The sequence below is a fragment of the Periplaneta americana genome, chromosome 2, assembly GCF_040183065.1.
Source record: "Periplaneta americana isolate PAMFEO1 chromosome 2, P.americana_PAMFEO1_priV1, whole genome shotgun sequence".
NCBI classification, from domain to species: Eukaryota; Metazoa; Arthropoda; class Insecta; order Blattodea; family Blattidae; genus Periplaneta; species Periplaneta americana.
In genome coordinates, this window is record NC_091118.1 from 148,226,862 (window position 1) to 148,248,172 (window position 21,311).

General features: G+C 36.8%; 1 protein-coding gene across 1 annotated transcript in view; it reads right to left on the reverse strand.

The window, feature by feature from the left end:
- The window catches only part of sNPF (short neuropeptide F precursor), a 282,800-nt gene that overhangs the window by 56,487 nt on the left and 205,002 nt on the right, over positions 1-21,311 (reverse strand). The window contains exon 2 of the mRNA XM_069818671.1: positions 4,719-4,828. Coding sequence (XP_069674772.1) covers positions 4,719-4,821 — 103 coding nt within the window. The 5' untranslated portion in view covers positions 4,822-4,828. The remainder of the gene's footprint in view (positions 1-4,718; positions 4,829-21,311) is intronic.

The window sequence follows — 21,311 nt, forward strand, 5'->3', positions numbered from 1 at the left end:
ATCAGAGTGGCATTCGAATCCTATATTGACAATGGACCATCCTGCTAGTCCTGAGAAAGTCAGGTGCCATCCTGAGAAGAAGTTCTTCCTATATCAATATCGGAAACCCGTACTACCCCCAAGATTTCACTACCCTAGCCTATTTTTAACTATTACAGACGAAAAATGAAATGAGAGGGAGGCGAAGTGTGTTGATGGATTGATAGAGGGAAACGGCAGTACACCGAGAAAAAACCCTCTGCAACGTCTGCTTAGTAAACCACAAATCCCACCCTGATCTGGCAGGAGATTGAACTCTGGCCGGCTGAATAGAAGATCAATTTGCTAGCGCTTGCATCACAGTCACAGCTGTGATTGGATTCTTATCACCATATAAAACATATTTTCTTGTTTAAAATTTAATTTAAAAAACTAACTTTATTTTATTTTTAACTTCTTACCCAGTCATATAGAATGTCAATGTGTATCACAGCAATGTTGGTTTTAATATGTCTCATTTTGCATGCCACTAAATATGTTTTGTATTTGTAGATATTATGTAGAGAGCACTGATATTGCTGAAATGTACTTCGTATCTGATGATGTTGGCGTAGACCAACGAAAACGTTCATACGTCTTTTAAATATGTAATGTAAAGATGTAGCACCTTAAACATATGCTGTGAAGTCAGTGACTGAAATAAATACTTTTAAGATACAATATAGACTTCTCTGAAAATTAAAAATTAATTGCAAAATTCTTACCCAGAACTAAAGATTGCATATTGTAAACCTCGCGCTGAGTGACGGATAGGAGGATTAAAGACCGTTAACGATACCAAAGGGAATTATTGAATGGCAAGAATGACATATAAAAAGAGTGGAGATACGGCTTTTATGTTCATAAACTATACCGACTATCAATATTAACTTTTAGTGCATATAAATCCGGGCTCTACAGATAATATTAAATAGCCATTAAATTGCTTTCATAATTATTATTTTCTTCTTTACTGACTGATTTATCATAGTCAAAGATAAAAAAAAAATACATATGTATGAGGAAACGTTTCTGGATCTGAAGAAAGTAGTTACTTTCAGTAAAGTACTTTTCAAGAAATTCCACGGCATGGCGCATCCTCAGGTTGCGGATAGAAGAGACGGCCTCCAGAAATGGAGGGTACCTGCGACGTCGGACAGTCGATAAGGGGTGGTCCTCCAGCTTGGGTGTTGGGTGAAGGACTAACAACCCATTACCGTAAAAAAAAGCTCATTACGAAACCCCAACATGTCACGGAATGGGGCTGATTCTTTGTTAGAAATGCATATAGAGTGTTAGTTAGAAGACTAGAGGAAAGATGCTTTTGGAGATGTCGAGACGTAGGTGAGAGGATAATATTAAAATGGATTTGAGAAAGGTGGGATATGATGCTAGGGACTGGGTTAATCTTGCTCAGGATAGGGACCGATGGCGGGCTCATTTGAGGGCGGCAGCGAACCTCCGGATTCTTAAAAGTCATTTGTAAGTAAGTAAGTACTTCTCAAGAAATGATTTACATTACAGCACCCCTTTGAACGTGGGGCCTAGATGTAAAGTAAATATTTATTCCAGTTCAAAGAAATAACTAGGAAAGTGATACAAATAAAGGGTGTTTACTTGTTTATATTACGCTACATGAAGATTAGACCTATTGGCGGTTAATTAAATTATGGTGCGGTGTAATTTTATTGGTACAAAGTAAATGTTAAGGATGTTCCCTTATGCTGAAAGTATATGAGAAACTATGTCACATCTTGTTTACACATTTGAGTGTAAATCCCGTTGGGTGCTATATTCCAGCAAAAGTATGCGCGTCTTCTTCTCCTGAATTCTTAATTAAATCTTAAGTTAATTAAATCTTTTGAAACTTGAACTTATAAACGTATTTCCACAGCCTCCTCAAGATTAAGTTTTTATACCCTCCCCATTTCACACCGAAATTACGCCGTCGACATCAATATTTTAATGAAGGAATGCGTTCTTGGTTATCTGATAGACCATGTCTTCACTATGTAAATGGCATTCAGTATTGGTTTCGGTTACCACTGTCGTATGATGTCGGAAGATTTGATTTCCTTGGAAAAGTAAACAACTTTTTTTAAGTCAATGCGAAATTATATTAATGCGCATATTTGATATGCAATTTATTATTACTTCTTATACTTATACAAGCACGGTTTTCATGAAATTTAAAGGTTATTGTCGGATCACGATATGGAACGCCATGCGACAATAGCATTCGGCTTGAATTGCATTAAAAACAAAAGGGAAAAACATAGTCACTCTGAAGGGTTGTTAAACGTTAAATATTTTTTATGTCGAGTCCGAAGCCTTCCTTGAAAGTAGGATCACCACCTCGTAAGGACTGCTAGGCAGGATAAACCCCTTATCTACAAGGACCTAGGGAAAGACCATTTTTTTAACTCAGTCTACTTTACATCATCTCGCGAATGGAAACGAATACGAAAAGCCTGAAATCCCATAAGGGCAACGGCCTCCTACAGGAGTGTAGGGTGAGCTGAAGGTCTACTACACTTGGGGAGCCAGTCCAAGAGAGCTTACACTACACACTTACAAACTAAACACATAGACAAATTATACCAACTAAACACGAAAAGTCCCGCGCCGTGGCGTCGCGGTCTAAGGCATCCCGCCTAGGACTCGCGTTACGGAATGCGCGCTGGTTCGAGTCCTCATGGGGGAAGAAATTTTCTCATGAAATTTCGGCCAGTGTATGGGACCGGTGCCCACCCAGCATCGTGATGCACTTGGGGAGTTACGATAGGTAGTGAAATCCGGTTGCGAATACCAGCTATAACGGCTGGGGGGATCATCGTGCTAACCACACGATACCTCCATTCTGGTTGGATGATCGTCCACCTCTGCTTCGGCATGTGGGCGTGAGGCCAGCAGCCGGCTGGTCGGTCTAGGCCCTCCGCGGGCTGTAGCGCCACGGATTATTATTATTATTATTATTATTATTATTATTATTATTATTATTATTATTATTAAACACGAAAAACTATACAGACTAAAGACATAAATTATGCAAACTAAACATCCACAAAAAACTATGCAAACTAAACACATAAATTATAATCTGAACACACAACTATCCACACTAAACACACGATAAAAAAAGAAACAATTTACAAACTGAACCATACATAGTCTTAACTCACACACAACCTAAATACACAAAAACCTATACAAATTGCACAGATAAATTGTACGACCTAAACACACAAACTATCTAAACTAAACGCTAAGTGAAAACATTCGATATAAAATTCAATATTTCCCATTTAAACATGAAACTAATTTCATAATAAGGCGTGAATATTAATAACTTAAATCTGAATAATGCTCTATTACCTATCCTGTTCAACTTTTACTTAGAGGATTTAGTGAAGAATTGTTATCAAAACATGGGATTGGTGATAGTAGAAGGAAGAATAAAGTGCATAAGATTGTAAACAGACATTTCGACACAACGCCATCCAACTTAATTTTTAAATATTATTTTGGAAATGAAGCTTTAAAACCACTATAGGCTATTCATAGAAATAAGTTTGCTTTCTCTTTTTGAAAGAACTTGCATATGAAATTTATAAACATACTTAAGAAATAATCTGTACATCTTTGAATAATTTATATGTCGTTTTCAGAGAACCAATTACCACCACCACCTTAAAATATTTGTGTGCTAAAAAATGGAGCATCAAGTGGAAAAAAAAAACTAATACTTTCAACATATTCTTCTGTTTAAGTGTACAGTACGATTATTTAGTCTGACAGTCGCCGGAAATGTGCGCCTGGGTCAGGCGAGTCCATTATGTTACGCTAAGGGATGTTCAGGTTAGTCTGTCTCCTGCAGTCAGAGCGCTCGGATGTCACGCATACGGTATAGCGTTGTGTTTCCAGTACAGTTAAGCTGTACTGCATTCCTTTACCGACCGCTCTCCTTATCTCTAATCCGGAACTCTCCCACTACTCCTATTACTTCCCCTCTTTTTGCGTCGCTGAGCTGTCAGGACTAAATAATCGGTCTGTAATAGAGGAGCAAAAGCAGCGGAGGCGGCTCGAAACATTTGTGCCTGTAAGGGGAATGCCATCGGAGAAAGCACTGAAAGAAAATGGTTCTGTAGCTTCAATACACAACGTCCTGTATAAAAGTTAATGTCCATCCACAGAAGATGTTATGCGTCTGGTGGGATAAAGAAGACGTCGTGTACTACATATTGTTTCCCAGGAATTGTAACCATAACTGCTGACATTTATTGTAAACAACTCAGACGCCTTGAGGTCGCAATTGAAGAAAAACTACCTAGAAGACTGCATCAAGTGCTGATGCAACACGATAATTCACGCCCGCACCCCGCTAACATGACGAAAGCAGTTATTCAGGAGCTTAGTTGGGAGGTGATTCCACATTCCTCATATTCTCTCTATCTTGCACACTCAGATTTCTACATTTTTTATTTTTTCTCTATTCAACTGTCTTCAAGGGAAGTCCTCCAATAAGCGGAGCCTACTCACTTCCCCAAGCTAGTTAGCGAGTGGGCGAGAGTTCGCATTACTTTCGCGCCCGCAGAGGTATTGTTTTGTGTCTGGCGCTCTGCAGATTCCAGGGACGGTCTATACAACATTTAATGTAAGGGCGGGATCAACAATCTAATACAATTTAGAGTACTACTCACTTTCGTAGTCGCTGTATGATGGCGCGCTGGTCACAAATTCTGCAGCGACGATGAGCAGGCATAGCGCGACTGTGCAGCACTTGGCGGTAGGAAAACACTGCATGGTGCTTCTGTAACAAGAAAAAAAAGCCATGTTACTGTATTGTCAAAGTTAATAACTATTTGCAAAAATATATATTAACAGAACTGGTCATTATTAACTTATCATTCAGTTTAAATGTTTGCAAAGCAAGTAGCTCAAATATGTTATGGAAAGAGCATTTTACATCCTGTGTATTAATTCTCTGTGCAACCTTCTTCATAGACCGATGTCGTAAACGCGGCGCGCGACTGGCACGAAGGTCATACCTTCCCCTCTCACGCTCGGTAATCCAATTCAATTTCTCTGTAGGAGTGGTTGTGTTGACCTTAGAGTGCGTGTTATTCTTCTGATTAATTAAGTCTGTAATTGAATGTAAGTAATTTTTAAGAACCATACCAAATAAAATATAACCTCTGTGTTGTAGGCTGTGTACACAAAAATCAAGGTTTGTAACTGAAGTAATTTATGGTTCCTGAATTTATGCCTGCTTCTTGTTCATTTAGACTGTATGTAAGACTTAAACCTTTTGTTTTAAGAGGAAATTTAATAGTAGAAATGTAGATGTATTTTTTCTGTATCTTCGTTCATGTATAATTAACATAAAACACGATGCTCTTGGTACATCAATTTAGCGTTGTTAACTATTGTTTTCTTTAACCACAAATCATTCACTCGGTTGTCCCCCAGACCGGAAACTCGCAGTATTCCTCTTATCTGTTTTATGTCAATTAATATTCGAGGAAAAAAATTCGCTCTGGCGCCGGGGATCGAACTCGGGTCTCTTGGTTCTACGTACCAAGCGCTCTGACCACTGAGCTACGCCGAATTCGATCCCCGGCGCCGGAGCGAATTTTTTATCCTCAAATATTAATTGTCAGTATTACAGATATTATTCTGTAGGACAAATTAATAAAAAACCCTTAATATGCTTTTATGTCACAAATATATTCGAGTCATGTAATATATACACATACACACTGTATGTATTGTATGTGTATATAACCGTAGTTGTTCACAGATTCATGCACAAGTTCTTCGCAGCTCTTTGTCAAGAATAAGCAGAAACTTTTATGCAACTTTAACGTGCTTCTAGTGTTCCTGCATAGTTTACTAGGCAGCTACAAAGAGAAGCATGATTGTTCACGGGAAGGAAATGCTTCCCCTGTACAGGATTAGTTTACCCGTATGGAAATCTAATATTTTTAAAATAGCAATTTAGAATATACTGGAATCACAGGACCGATGTGTATATTGTACAAAGGTCAGTTCTTTGAAGTCTGACAAACTAAAGTTCTTAAATTTCATTTTAATATGTTACAAACATACGCAACTTCAGTACAACTTTTTATATTTTAGAATGTACAGAAATATTACATTGCACGACCGAAGGTTATATGTTATAACATACTTTTTGAAGTTCGTATCTCCATTTAGAGTATAAAATAAACCCAATAGTGTTCGATGAATATTATTATTATTATTATTATTATTATTATTATTATTATTATTATTATTATTATTATTATTAAATGTAGTTATTATTATTGTGTTGTTGATGGCACGGCATAGCATAGTGTTTAAGGCGAAAATCTACAAAACTGAAGTTCATGAGTTACATTTTCAATAAGGTCATGGATATTTGGATATTTCCAGTTTATCTTAAATTATCTTGAGTGCACTATGGCTCTGGGTTGACTCAGACTAACAGAAATGAGTGGGATAAAGAAGGTAATTACCAGGCTTCGAAACTTTGGACCAGATGCAATAAGTTTACTGTGCTTGTACTATAGGTTGTTGACTCGCTGTAGGTAGTGAAAGGTAGAGATGTGTTGAGGTAACAACGTTGCTATTTAGAGTAGAGTACGGTAGTATGGGGAAACACACACATATGGACATTCTGAAAGTAAATATACATTACACTATGACAGAGGTTTCCAAAAAGCGAATCGTCATTCGTGCTCTCGATACTGCCCGCCGAATACAGGGTGCTGTATGGCTAGAGAAGGGGAAGAGACTCGTACCTCAACAGATGGAAGCGATCAGTGGGGGATCGCGGCAACGGTCTGCTTATGTTTACAAATAACAACATAAAAAGAATAAGAAATATCATACGTTTGTATATTATTTTGACATACTATGAAGCTGGCGCCCGTCTGTTGCTATTGACACAAGCCATTGCAAATTCAACCTCTTCTGTTCTGTGGTGCCTTTCAGTGCCTGGAAAAGATCTTCTCCATTTTTATTTTGTAATTACATTTAGAAGACATTCAGACACAGTAAAATGTTCATTAACTCCTCCGATGAAAATGGCTAGGTGAGCTTTGTCATTTCTATCTGGGCTTTCGTCCAATGCAAGTGAGTAAGCTACAAACTGGTTAATTGTGGTTTCGACTTCAGATTCAATTACATTTACAATCTTGAAATTTCTTCTCTGAACTGTAATTGGAAACAATTTCATTTTCTTAAGCTTTGACTTTGTTCTGGACATAGTATTTTAGTAACGTCCTGTATGCACGATTTTATAAATGATTCTTCTGTAAAGGGCTTCATTGATTTTCCAATATTCCAAGCTAGAACATAGCTAGCAAGAAGCTTTTTTTGTTTAAGACTGAGAACACGTGTGTGATTTGTGTTTGTATTTTCTTGTTTTATATTTATCAAAATATTTGTAGGCCTATGCATTTCACCTAAACTTAAACGATAAACTATATGTTTGTCAAGCGGAACTGAGTGTAAACGTATTGTAATAATTGATTATTATGTATAACCAACAGTTATACAGATAGCCCCAAAATAAATTATGTTCACATGTCCAACATTACTGTAATTGTATGATATTCTTTGTGAAGAGTCGAGTATTGTGGTCGCATGTTGAATTTTAACACCCCCCCCCCCTAATAATTTTCGAACAAATTAAGCATTTCACATTCTCCCCACTAACACAAAAATATTTATCTACCTATTCATCCTTGAATGTACTACGTCCATGATTAGAAGACATTGTGGAACGGTGGAACACTCCGACCAACACAGTGATAATGGCAGTCCGCCGCTGCTCTTCGTTTGCGCATAAACATTAAGTACAGTACAGGTGGGGATGGGTGAGGCGGAGCGCTCCCATTACGTACTGGCTTCGGTTCCGTTCAGGGGCTTACTCACGAGTAGGCTTTTGGAGACGTCTGGACTATGACAATGTCAAAAGAATATGAAAAGCATTTATTCTCCTGCCCTTTATAAGCATTTGTGATTAATTAATTATACACAGTGTTAATGATGGAAATAAACATGTAGCAATTTTAATTTCTTCATCTATCCTATTGGTCGTATTTAGAAAGTGCAGTTACTGTACCGAATTGCAATGTACTACAAGATACATTTTCAGTGTCTCAAACGTAAATCTTTTTCGGTTATCTGCCAAACAGTTTGTGCTGTGTAAAGCTGCTCTCTACATCGCATGACGTGATAGGAGCAAAACGAAAAAATATAACATCATTGCAGTCTCTAAGAGACAGTCCATTATTCTCGGGTGACTCTATGTCTACTAATTTGCAATATTTATATTACACAATGTTCCATGTCCGCTATTTTTACATAAAATTGATTTCCACTTCTGTTTTACACGTTCGGTAACCGGTGTACTTGTGTCTCATTAATTCTCTGTGTCATTTCCACAATTAATTTGAGGGCTTCCGGCATCTCTTGGTCTGACTTTTCTAACAGTGTAATAGTTTCAGACACAGTTTGAAAATAGGTTTGTATGAAAACCAAATTATTCATCAGAACCTTCAAATCTAGAACGTTTTTCTTTGCGTATTTGTTGTCATTTATTCCACAGTACCCCGCCCACTGTAGCCTACGCTTTACCACTCTACTCAGTACGCCGTTATGCGGATTTCTCACTGAGTTTTGGGTCCGAACTCTCGAAGCCTGGACTAATCACGCAGGACTGACATCCACTACTACTATTTGCGATTGTGTACAAAGACGGGAGTCTTAACCTCCCGATACCCGACAGGTTTTCATGGTTTGTAGAAACCACGGTCGGAGATATGGAATCTTGTATAGGGCATGAATATTTGTCCTTCGTTTACTTGGTGTTCTCTATTGCCTTAGCGAAAGACATGAAGTCGTTTTTTCTCAAGTCATTGGACCCAACCGTGTAGAGAGTATAGTTGAAATCTTTTTTATTTTTATTTATTTATTTATTTAACTAGCTAGCTAGTGAGTACAAATTAAATTTATAAAACAAAAATTTTTCTAGTCACTACCGTAAGAGCCAGGCTCGTGTACGGTGTGGTCTTAGTCAGTAATCTAACATAAAATTTACAAGGACAGTTTACTAAATACAATAAGTAACTTAATTCAAACCAATAAATAACACACAAGAACAAAAAAAAAAAAGAAAGAGAAAAAGAGTGGAAAAACTCATTTAATATAAATTGACAATCAGACAATAAAAACATGAATATAGTCGACAGAAATAAAAGGTAAAAAATAAATTTGTTAAAATTACATATCATGAATAATTTTATAAATTTCTTTTTTAAAATCTCCAATTTTAAAATATTTCAAATTTGGAAAATTGTTTGTAATTTTATTATAAAGTCTTGGGCCGAAACTAGCACCGTGTTTAAGAGCTGCACTTGTATGACATTTAGGCTCAATTAATGGGAAAGTAGACTTTTGTCTTCGAGTACGATATTCATGTCAATTAGATTTAGGTTTTATTTAATTTCTGTGGTAGTAAGTTAGTAAACTATATTTATAAATTTCTTCAATAGTTGATACTTTAAAATCTGTATAAATTAAATTTGTTGGGTAATCCATATTTTTGGCCAGACAAATTTTTATAAATCTTCCGTGTAATAAAATTAATGGATTAAGTACAGATGATGCTACTCGAAACATTGGAAAGATCAATCCCTAACGACAGTAAAATGCTTCAAGTAAAATTTCCGTGTTTCCCTAATCGTTTGTGGATTTTCTCCTAACATATTCAAGTTACTAATTAATGGAAACAAAATTAAAATTATAAACTTGTTTAAGTAGGCTATATAAACTGTGTAATACACAGAAGTGAAATTTCGGACTGCGAAGAAATACAAAGAATAACTGAAACGAGAAAGAATTCAACCCTTTTGAGCAGATAGCCTACATTTTAAAGAAATAAGATGTACAAAATGTACTGTTATATTATGAGGAACTTCGACACAGTTTAAATAGAAAATAAATTATTGGCTACTGAAGTGGATTTTTGGCGGTGTTAAACTAGAATTTTCAAATTAAAGAAAATAAGGAATGAAAATGAAAGTAAACATTACTGTAAAAAAAGAACAGATTGATGCGATGATTTTGTTTCGTCATAGAATATTAGGGAACAAAATGGGAAGTCAGCAGCCCACCAAGACGAAGAAAGTAGGGCAGACGGAAGAACAATCAGAACAAAAGCGTTGACGTCGATATAAAAGCAAAAAATGATTGAATTGACTGTGACATTAAACGACAGTAGAGCAAAACTGTTGGTTCTGAATAAATCAAAATTAAGTGAAGAACTGTAAGACAATACAATTCAACCTTCAAAGAGGCCACTAAGAATGTCCTCTCACTTCTATGAGTTAAAACGCATGGCAGTAATGGACAGTAAAAATGGTACGAGTAGATGAGACTGCTAAAGTGGACTCAGAACAAATTTTCTGGGGACCAGAATCTGCAATCCCTATCTCCCCTGCAGTAATCAACACAATGTTATCCAACATTACTTGCACAAAATTTACTGAACGTTGAGTAAACAATATCATCTGTCGACAAGGAAGGACTCCCGCATCAACACCCTCACCAAAGATGGCCAGATATTCGCTACATTTATCGCGTAAAATTGTGCGACTAACAGGTCATTGTACTCAGTCTAACCCAGGCCTGCACAAGGTTTGCGCTCTGCGAGTCGGCTCAGAGCTTGCGAGCGGAATGCAGATATTGGCTGTGCTCTATATAAGGGAGGACTGGAAGAAGGGGTGATCTCGTACAAAATACACACAAAAGGAAGTAGCTATTAGTACGAGTGTTCATGAAATTAATTCCAGTTCAATGTTTACAAAACTATCTTGGACTGTTATTAATTAATAAAGAAATATTTATTTTACAGAAATAATAGAAATTCTATAGCTACTTAAATGTACAATATCATTTTGTTATATTTTTATTTATCAGTACATCAAAACGGGGTTTTATGCTGTTGGCAGCTAAAGAAACAGTACTGATCGTAATGAAACATCAGTTACAGATGTTCGATGCCTGCCTTCATTAAAGTTGATTACAGAAAACAGTTGCTCACAAATATAAATGTTGAGCCAAACATAGCAATCATTTTCACAGCCATCCTGTGTAGTCGTGGATATTATTGCTTAGGTTTAGTCTTGTAAAACTCAACCAGGCTAGTAATATTATTCAAACCGCCTTTAGCCCTGAAATCACATTGAAGATTAATAAGTTCAAGCTGTAAATCGTTAAATGTTAAATGTTATGTTTTATTTAACAACCTTGCAACTGCCGAGGTTATATCAGCGTCGCCGGTGTGCCGGAATTTTGTCCCGCAGAAGTTCTTTTACATGCCAGTAAATTTACTGACGTGAGTCTGTCGCATTTAAGCACACTTAAATGCCACCGATGTGGCCCGGAATCGAACCCGCAACCTCGGGCATAGAAAGCCAGCGCTATACAAACTGCGACAACCAGGCCGACCTGTAAATCGCATGATACTGTTTCAACTGGTGTTGAAGGAATTTATTATGATAACTTTAAACTTCTTTCCAATTAAGACAAGATCTTGGAACCTAAAATTAAATTCATTTTGAATTTCAATTAATATTTGCACATAATCGTTTAACATGGCTTCATCACGATCAGTTTCTATCATTCGAAAGTGATCCATATTATCTTCCCGAAACTGACTTACGAAAAGTGTAAGTTTACGCCTGAAATCCTGTAGTTTATTCAACATATCAATGAGCTGGCCTTTTCCCTGAAGATAGATATTTAAATTTTTGAAGATTAATAAATTCAAACGTACCCTACCTCATGTAATAATGCAACTTTCAACTTCTGAAACTTCTTCACCAATAAAACCATCGTATCTGTATGTGTGGACTAGTAATGACGCATTATATCATGTTTTCCTCTTTCTTTCAAACTTTTGTGGGAGATAAGGCACTGAGTATTGACGCCAGCTCTGTGAAAAAAATAAACTTTTTCCTATGAAATATTGAAATAAGTTGCCTGATGATCACTTTTCCGTCGTTTAGATTCCACCATTATGTAACCGTAGACAGGTAAAGTGAAATAGCTACTGATAATACACGCTACACTAGATAGCTGCGTGGATTATTCTCTATTTATAGCAGGCCTGCGTCATTCCGACGTACCTTTCCTGTGAGCTGTTAGACTACTCTCCTGCTCCGAAGGAGCGGGCGCGCTCAATGAGCGCCGTTTGTGCAGACCTGGTCTAGCCGATAAAATCCTGACTGTCGCGAGAGTAAATTTTATTAGGAAGAGAAGCAACGGAACGTTTCGTGTTACTATCCAGTTCTCGCAGAATTAAGAGAGCCTCTGTTAGGAAACTGTTGACATGATATAGCCGTCATCAGCAGCAGTCTGATTTCCAGCACCCTCAAGTTCTTCCAGCATCTTGGATGGCTTGAGTGATGCAGGATTCACTGAACAGCTGCTATGGAGTAAGCACAATGGGAACATATGAGTGACCAAGTACGAGTGGACACTCCAATCCAATCGGCCGTGAATTGTGGAGGAACAAATTGTCAACAGACTTGGAAAAACCTATGTATTACTCGACCAAGGCCAGTGGAGTCCTGCAGCCCGGAGTGCCACTTGTACTTCTCCTGCGTTCGTATAGCGTCATCGCGATAGTTCACATTACGCCCGCGTCTCCACTCGCCTCGGTCGATTTATAACATGGACGAAATCTCGTCAATGTATACAGAGCAAATCTAAATTCCCATATAAGCTTTAAGTATCGTGGTTCGTAGTTAAAAAATGAGAAGAAAAGTAACACAATTAGCATCTTACGGGCCGTTGTTTTCGAGAAGTAACAAGTGCCATCAGATGGTGTGAAGACCTACCATTTTCAGGCTCAGGCGTGGGTTCGATTCCCACTCGCTCTGACTACCTGGTTGAGTAGTTTCAAAGGTTTTCCCAATCATAAGACGAATGTTAGGTAATCTTGGTGAATCCTCGACCTCATCTCGTGAAATTCCAGCTATCACCAATTTTATGGACGATAAATAACGTAATATGTGAAACAGCGTCATTAAATAATCAATTAAAATGAAAACTTTGGTCTCGCAAGCACGGAATACCGACGGAAGGAATGCGAATCAAACACTACGATAAGGAAGAGTGGGCGACAGGAAAGGTCACGACATACCTTGAATGATATTCAAGAGTACAGTCGGAAGAGAAATTACATCGACAGAATCAGTCTTGCGTTGTGATAGTTACATTACGACTTTAGTTTGTTCCATTGCATGTGAATGCGTGTCTTGTATCGCAAGGTATTATTATTTCATTCGTAAACATATGTTGCGCGTTTAATTAGCTTCGAATTTTTCTCTTGCTACGTTCTTTATTTCCACAGCGATGTCCTCATTTGTTCATCTTCTTGGAAGAGACAGTACTTCCATCGGCTCGCAGCTCTCCTCCCTCGGCGTGCCTACATACACATGTCAAAACAGACAGCAACGCCACCATTGGTTTTCGGTAATCGTTTCTTGCGCGAGCTATACTATAGAAATCCGAGAGTCAGGGCACTGTTTTGTTTAGAAATACACCACTGCGTACCAATCTTTAAAAAATCCAATTTTACTTGTCTTTATGAAAAAAATATATCCAAATTAAATGCCTTGGCAAAATATGTAATATTATATGTTTTCATATTTCCTAAATAACAAATTCAGAAAACATGCATAATACCATAATTATTACACTAATATTGCATTGTAATAATTTTATATAATTAAATTTTACATTTCTATTATAAACTTGAAATAAAAATACAGAAAAGCGCGTTAGTTCTATTTGTGAACAATGTATACTTTCTCTTCTCAATCATTTTTGTCTCATGCGCCCTTTCACCATTCATTATACTCTCATTGCCCCCTACGTTTACTAAACATAATGCGTATAAAATTGAAAATATTTGATATATTAATGCATATAGGCTACATTTATCTCATTTAGTTGTGTTCTATTGTCCTGAGCCTCTTCTAAAGCTCTCAAAATTGCTCCCTGGTTGGAAACGACAGCTTTAGATTAAATGAGTGTGCCGCGGGAATTTAAATTATACCTTTAGCGTGCCACATACTGAAAAAAGGTTGAAAAACACCAATCTAGACACAAGCTTCTTTTGAAGTATTTATGGAATACTAACAAAATTACATCTTTGAATTAAAGAAAATTTCAGGGATAATTTAATTTTAATATTTTGTATTTCCTATATTTGAATTCTGAATTAGTAAAATACGTTGCAAGGCCTTTTTTTATCTACTATCATTGACGTGAATTTTATGAACCATTGGATTTGCTTTTAAATTTTAGATCAACAGAGATTGTAAGTATCGAGTATGGTAAGTGAATATTATAGCACAGTTTTACAATTTTACCATAAAAACTACACGGGATAAACATAAGGTAAGGACTGTATGTCTAATTTATAAATATGAAAACAATGTACATTTTCTTACATGAAACGTATCCGAAATCGCTGGATTTTTAGGAGAAAACTCAATCAATTCAGTCATACATGACTCACTTTCGCTTGATTAAAATATTTCTTACAGACCGGTTCACATAAAAGGTAAACAATTACATGACACACATAAAAACAATATTTTTTTTATGTTAACTTACAGTTAAGGGTTCACTAGATTACAACTTTAGATTCCTTCGCACTATCACCGAATTTATATCACACACAAGAAGTTAATACGCACTCACACCAGCTGCACCTGCTAGTTCTGCCTTAAACTGTGATATAAACCAGGCTAAGGGGGACGATCAGAGCTTGATAATCACAATAAAACTATTGTGATAACGCCCTTATCGCTGGCCGGCGCTCTTTCTAATTTGACACGGAAGGGTACACATTGCCAGATAGTGGATTTCTGAAGGACCGCCACATGATTGCTCCGATATTACAAGGCAGTAATGCCAAAACTAGGGCATGCTAATCCGCAAGCTGGATTAGACGCAGCAACTTACAAGTGCTTTGTGTACGGTTCTGGTTCTTTGGAGATCAGTGATGCATGTTGGAATTGAAGTTCGGCTTTTTGCTCTGGAAACACAAGTTCAAATCTTAGTATACTGCTACGCCTATTTAGTAGAATGCGTTTGAGTTTAAAGAAGACAGAAAAACAGTATAACGTGGTCTCTTGGTATGATGAGTATCCAAGCTCCTGCATATCAGTAAGGCATCATGTCACAAACACGTTCACGTCTGAGTATTTCTAACAAGGTAAATGCAGTATTATTCAACGCCTTGAAAACGGCGCAAATATTTTTCATTCATTCATTTATTTCATTATTTTTTGTTTGCCTGTTTCATTGTTTGTTTGCTTGTTTCATTGTTTTCTTGTTTAATTGTTTGCTCGTTTAATTGTTTATTTGCTCGTTTAATTGTTTGTTTGCTCGTTTGATTGTTTATTTGCTCGTTTAATTGTTTGTTTGCTCGTTTAATTGTTTGTTTGCTCGTTTGATTGTTTATTTGTTTGAGCTCCTTTCATTGTTTGTTTGAGCTCGTTGCATTGTTTGTTTGCTAGTTTCATTGTTTGTTTGAGCTCGTTTCATTGTTTGAGCTCGTTTCAATGTTTGTTTGAGCTCGTTTCATTGTTTGTTTGAGCTCGTTTCATTGTTTGTTTGCTCGTTTGATTGATTGCTTATTTGTTTGATTGTTTGTTTCAATCTTTGTCTGCCTGTTTGTTTTCGTTTATTACGAGTCAACATTTTCAGTCACTCCACTCAATCCGGAATACTAGACTAATCTGTTTTGACCTTTATGTTTGGACATTTATGATTTGTGTTTAATGAATGGAATGAAATAGGCCTAAGTAGATTATCTAAAATAATAATAATGATGATGATGATGATGATGATAATAATAATAATAATAATAATAATAATAATAAATTTTAAAAATGCATTATTACCAGGACAATGAAAGAACTGTTTTTGAACCATGAAAAATTAATAACTGGTATAGCTCGCGCAAGGAACGATTACCGAAAAGCAATGATGGCGTTGCTGTCTGTTTTGACGTGTGTATGTAGGCACGCTGAGGGGGCGAGGGGTTCGAGCCGAAGAAAGTACTGCCTCTTCCAAGAAGATGAACAGTTGGGGACATCGCCTGTGGAAATGAAGAGCGTAACAAGAGAAAATTCGAAGCTAATTAAACGCGCAACATATGTTTACGAATGAAATAATGATACCGTGCAATACAGGACACGTATTCACATGCAATGGAACAAACTAAAGTCGTAATGTAGCTATCACAACGCAAGACTGATTCTATCGATGTCATTTCTCTTCCGACTGTACTCTTGAATATCATTCAAGCTATCTCGTGACCTTTCCTGTCGCCCGCTCTTCTTATCGCATTGTTTCATTCGCATTCCTTCCGTCGGTATTCCCTGCTTGCGAGACATATATGCGGTATACAAGAACAAGCACTTGCGAATATCTCGTAAATGTTATTAACTCCGCCTATCGATGAGTAGTCTCAAGTTTGTTTAACATTCTATAGTTACGCATGTATTGTGCATTCGTATGTTTCGTGTCCATATCGAAGAACAACGGAATAAAATTATTTTTTAAATATATTACAACCCCCCCCCCCCCCATGGATTATAGGGTAATAAACTCTTCCAAGTAGGTTATGTATATGTACCTTATGTGCGGACTCCCGTTGTGTATGGGAATGGACTAGTTGACATTAGTCAGTTTATCGGTTATGATGTTAGCATTTCCATGGAAACTGAAGTCGCATTGCAGCTCCACAAAAGCTTTTAATTTCTTTCTGTTAGTGCAGGTCGAATATAACGGATGTTACAGGTCAAAAAGGAAAATAGTATTTCACTAGCTAACCATAACAGACTCAACAAAGAAGGTTATTCTTCTTGATGTAACTGTAAACACAAACGAAACTGGAGAAAACTAATCTCAGTAAGAGTTAAAACCAACTGAAAGTCCTCTTTACAAAACGATCGCCGTGAGAGCAAAAAATAACATTATTATTGCTACTAATATTATATTGCAGACAAAAATAATTAATATCATTTTGTAAGGAAAGTTAACTCCTGAATTGAAGCTCGTTTTCACACTGACCTAACTAGATCTTTGTAGGTCTTGGGAGCACTTCTCCTTATCTCGAAAGAGCAAGGACTGTGTAAATCTATGTGACAAACTGAAACTGTTGTGTTCAGATTTTCGACTTTGTAAATATGTCGTTTACGTGACCAAGTATGTAGCTTTTGAGACTTTAGCGATCGACAGAATGGCACCATGAAAGATTGATTTCCACCTGTGTGATACGTCACGCGATCCAAGCGAGACAATGGCCCACCTGTTGGACAGCCTGAAGGCGATAGATTATCACAAGAGTAAACAATGTGCATAGTTTGTAGCATCATAGGCGATCTTACGAAAGCAGACATAGCCGGTTTAGTGAAGCTGGCAGTAATGTTTGTGGTTTAATTCGTAGCTTAAGAAGAGTGTGTGTATCCCGTGCCTATCCACTTCATTTGCATGATTCGGGTTCCGCATATTGCAGATAGATGGCAGGACTATGACCCATTTTTCAAGTCGCACACAACTTCGGCGGGCCATACTATGCATGATATGTATTTGTAAAGATGTATGTTGTGTACTAAGGTGAGTGTGTGTTTAAGTATTCGTGTATAGCTCGCGCAAGGAACGATTACCGGCTGGCGTTATTGTCTGTTTTGACGCGTGTATGTAAGCACGCCGAGGGGATGAGAGGTACGAGCCGATGGAAGTACTGTCTCTTCCAAGAAGATGAACAAATGACGATATCGCCTGTAGAACTAAAGAACGTAGCAAGAGGAAAAATTCGAAGCTAATTAAACGCGCAACATATGTTTACGAATGAAATAATAATACCTTGCGATACAAGACACGTATTCACATGCAATGGAACAAACTGTAACTATCACAACGCAAGATTGATTCTATCGATGTCATGTCTCTTCCGACTTGAATATCATTCAAGTTATCTCGTGACCTTTCCCGTCGCCCGCTCTTCCTTATCGCATTGTTTCATTCGCATTTCTTCGGTCGGTATTCCCTGCTTGCGAGACCTATAGGTGTAGTGTATGGAATAGGTGAGGATGATAATGAAGATGAGGAAGGGAGAAGGAGAAACCCGATACTGGCACATAGCCTACTCCTGTCGAATAGCACTAAGGGGATCACCGTCTCCGTATGAAGGACGAATCGCTATCAACAGTGACAAATGCTTTCTCTTCATATGCAGTGCGGAGAGATTTGGAATTTAACCCAGGCGTATTGGTCCACAATCTAGTGATCAGAAGCTGTGCACCGCCATCTCTCATAGTTCTGAGATAGAAATTTTACACTAAAGTCTCTGACGTCGCCGGGAATCGAACCTGGTCCGGCTAGTCTAGAGGCAGACACGCAAACACAGAGCTAACTCGGCGGACTTAGCTCAGAAAGTAACTGCAAAAATGTGACTCTTGAGAATTTTGAACTGCAACTTTATGATGGAGCTTTTTTTTTATTTTTGGAAGACAAGGACCGAAATAAATGTTTTCAGTACTCCAAAAAAATTTCATTACTCCCAAATACAATCCACGTAATGCTACGGAGGAAGAAACCGTTCCTTCTTCTATCTTTTCAGTAGCAAGGACTGATAAATTTACAACTAAGTAAAAATAACTCGATAATAATAACAATAATAATAATAACAATAATAATAATAATGATAATGATGATAATGATAATGATAATAAGTTAATAATAAATTAATAATAATCCGTGGCGCTACAGCCCTTTAAGGGTCTCGACCGACCATCAGGCTGCTGGCCTCACGTCCACATGCCGAAGTAGAGGTGGACGATCATTCAACCAGAATGGAGGTATTATATGGTTAGCACGATGATCCCCCAGTCGTTATATGTGGTTTTCGCAACCGGATTTTGCACTTACAGTCCACAACTGAACCGGTCTCTTGTGTAGGGTTTCCAGGTTTTCAGAATACAAGTAAGGGACACTGCCTCAGAGGATTATACTACCATGTTAAAACATAGTACAGTATGAGAAAAAAAACCTTAAAGCTCTTACCATATTACTAACCATTACTTTTACTATTAAAATGAAGCTAATTTCTTTTCTTTGGGATAATTTGTGTTTTAAATGGTTGTTCAGTGATATCACTGGCAACATAATAAATTTATTTATTTACTTATTTATTTATTTATTTATTTATTTATTTATTTATTTATTTATTTATTTATTTATTATTTTGCTAATAACTGTAACATAAATTATAAAATATACAGAGAAACTTTAGCTCGCCCCTAAAAGAGTAGAACTCGTGCTCAGGGGCGGATTCCTGAATTGAAATTACTAATTATACAATACAATTATAATTAATAATTATACAATACAATTTGTAATTATAGTATATAAATTTAAATTTACAATTTTTCAATTTTTATAAAATCCATACATAATTTTTTAAATTTAATAAATTAATAGTTACGAAATGTGTAAAATCTCCCGCTATCCTATGCGCCTCAATGGTCTATAATTGAGATAATGTTAATTTACTTCTAAGAATGTACAGTCCGATCTCGAATTATCACGTACAACTTTGATATTTGTCAGACTAAATAGGGTAAAGGTTGGTAATACTGTGATACGAGTAATATTGTGATAGTTCTTTTTGAGAATTTATTACAATTTTACTGTGCGAGAGAAGGACCGGTTTTGTGCATCAACTCGTCCACGAACGTTTCCTTAATAAGTTCACGCAAAAAACCGATCTTCCTCTCGCTCAGTAAAATTGTAATAAATTCTCAAAACGAATTATCACAATATTACTCGTATCACAGTTTACTAACCTCTACCCTACAGTTGACAAAGCCGGCCCATAAATTCCTAATAAAATCCTATCAGAAATTTAAGTAGTATTAGTTATAATCTCTAGTTGTAATCATTCTTTGATACACTGAGCGTTGTAATTTGCCGGTTCGTTCGTGTCAACACGGAGCCAATTAATTAGTCAATTATTAAAGGAAAGTAATTCCGTAACACTGTAACTGGGAGCAACAGGTGGTCCAGAAGAGGAGGGCGGGCGAGGGCTCTTTGTTTAACACGAGCTCTAGCTTCCCGGCCACATGAAATATGAAAAGTGTAATAAACGTGACAGCTGGAAATGGTTTCGTAATTTTACTTAAGAGCGTAATGTGTGAGTTTATTAAATATTTCGATTCACATTAAGAATTTAATTTTCGTTTCATTGGAATGGAAATAAAATAATTTATTCGACATTTTCTCTTCAGTTTTAAAGTTTGCCGATGCATAATAGTCGGAATTAGATCTTACGTGTATTCTTAGAGATTTTTAGTGACTAGAGCAACTACTATTGTATGTAAGGTGATCAGTTGTAAGGTAATTGTGAGAGACTCTTCTATCACGTAATAAAGCACACTATTTGTATAATTTCTTGTTAATATTTGTACCATAAAAGAAAAGTAGCTGTTCTACTGGCATTGCCACAAACTAAACTGGCTACCCTTATTGGAAGTAAGCTGTATACTAATGTTGTAACTTTGACGTTCTTTCAGCCTGTGTTATTTGTCCCATACTATGGAACATAAAACCTTCTCACGGTCGGTCCAGTGGATATGTAGGCCTACACATTGTTTCTTCAGCAGTCGCGTACGATCCACAAGAGTAAGGTCTGACGGAATTTACATGAACGAAATGTTTCATGGCGAACGCCCTGTACTTCATACATTGAGAAAGTAAAACTGTATGACAAATTTTAAGTTTAACTTCTTCGAAGTTGTAATAAAATGTTATCTGCATACGATTTTCTTTCTTTCAGTTTTGTTTTACCTCTCTCCGTATTTGCATTGTTTAGAGGAGACATGGGCATAAGGGAGGGGAGGTATAAATGATCGATTTCACTTCTTCTAAAATATTTTGGACGTAGGTACTGTTTACGTCAACGGGTAATTACATGACCTTGGCTTCTCTTCCGCTTAGGGATTTACAAAACTAATACGGCATGCCATTACATTAAATCGATGGTGTTCGGGTAAAGGGAGTTAAGTCATTTTATTTTTTGCAAATGTAATTTTGTTCCACAGGTGAATACAGAAGTTAAATTCTACAAGTTGGTGTACAAAAAACAAAATAATACTAGCATTCGATGTGTTTTATTTGTGTAGAAAGTTATTTGC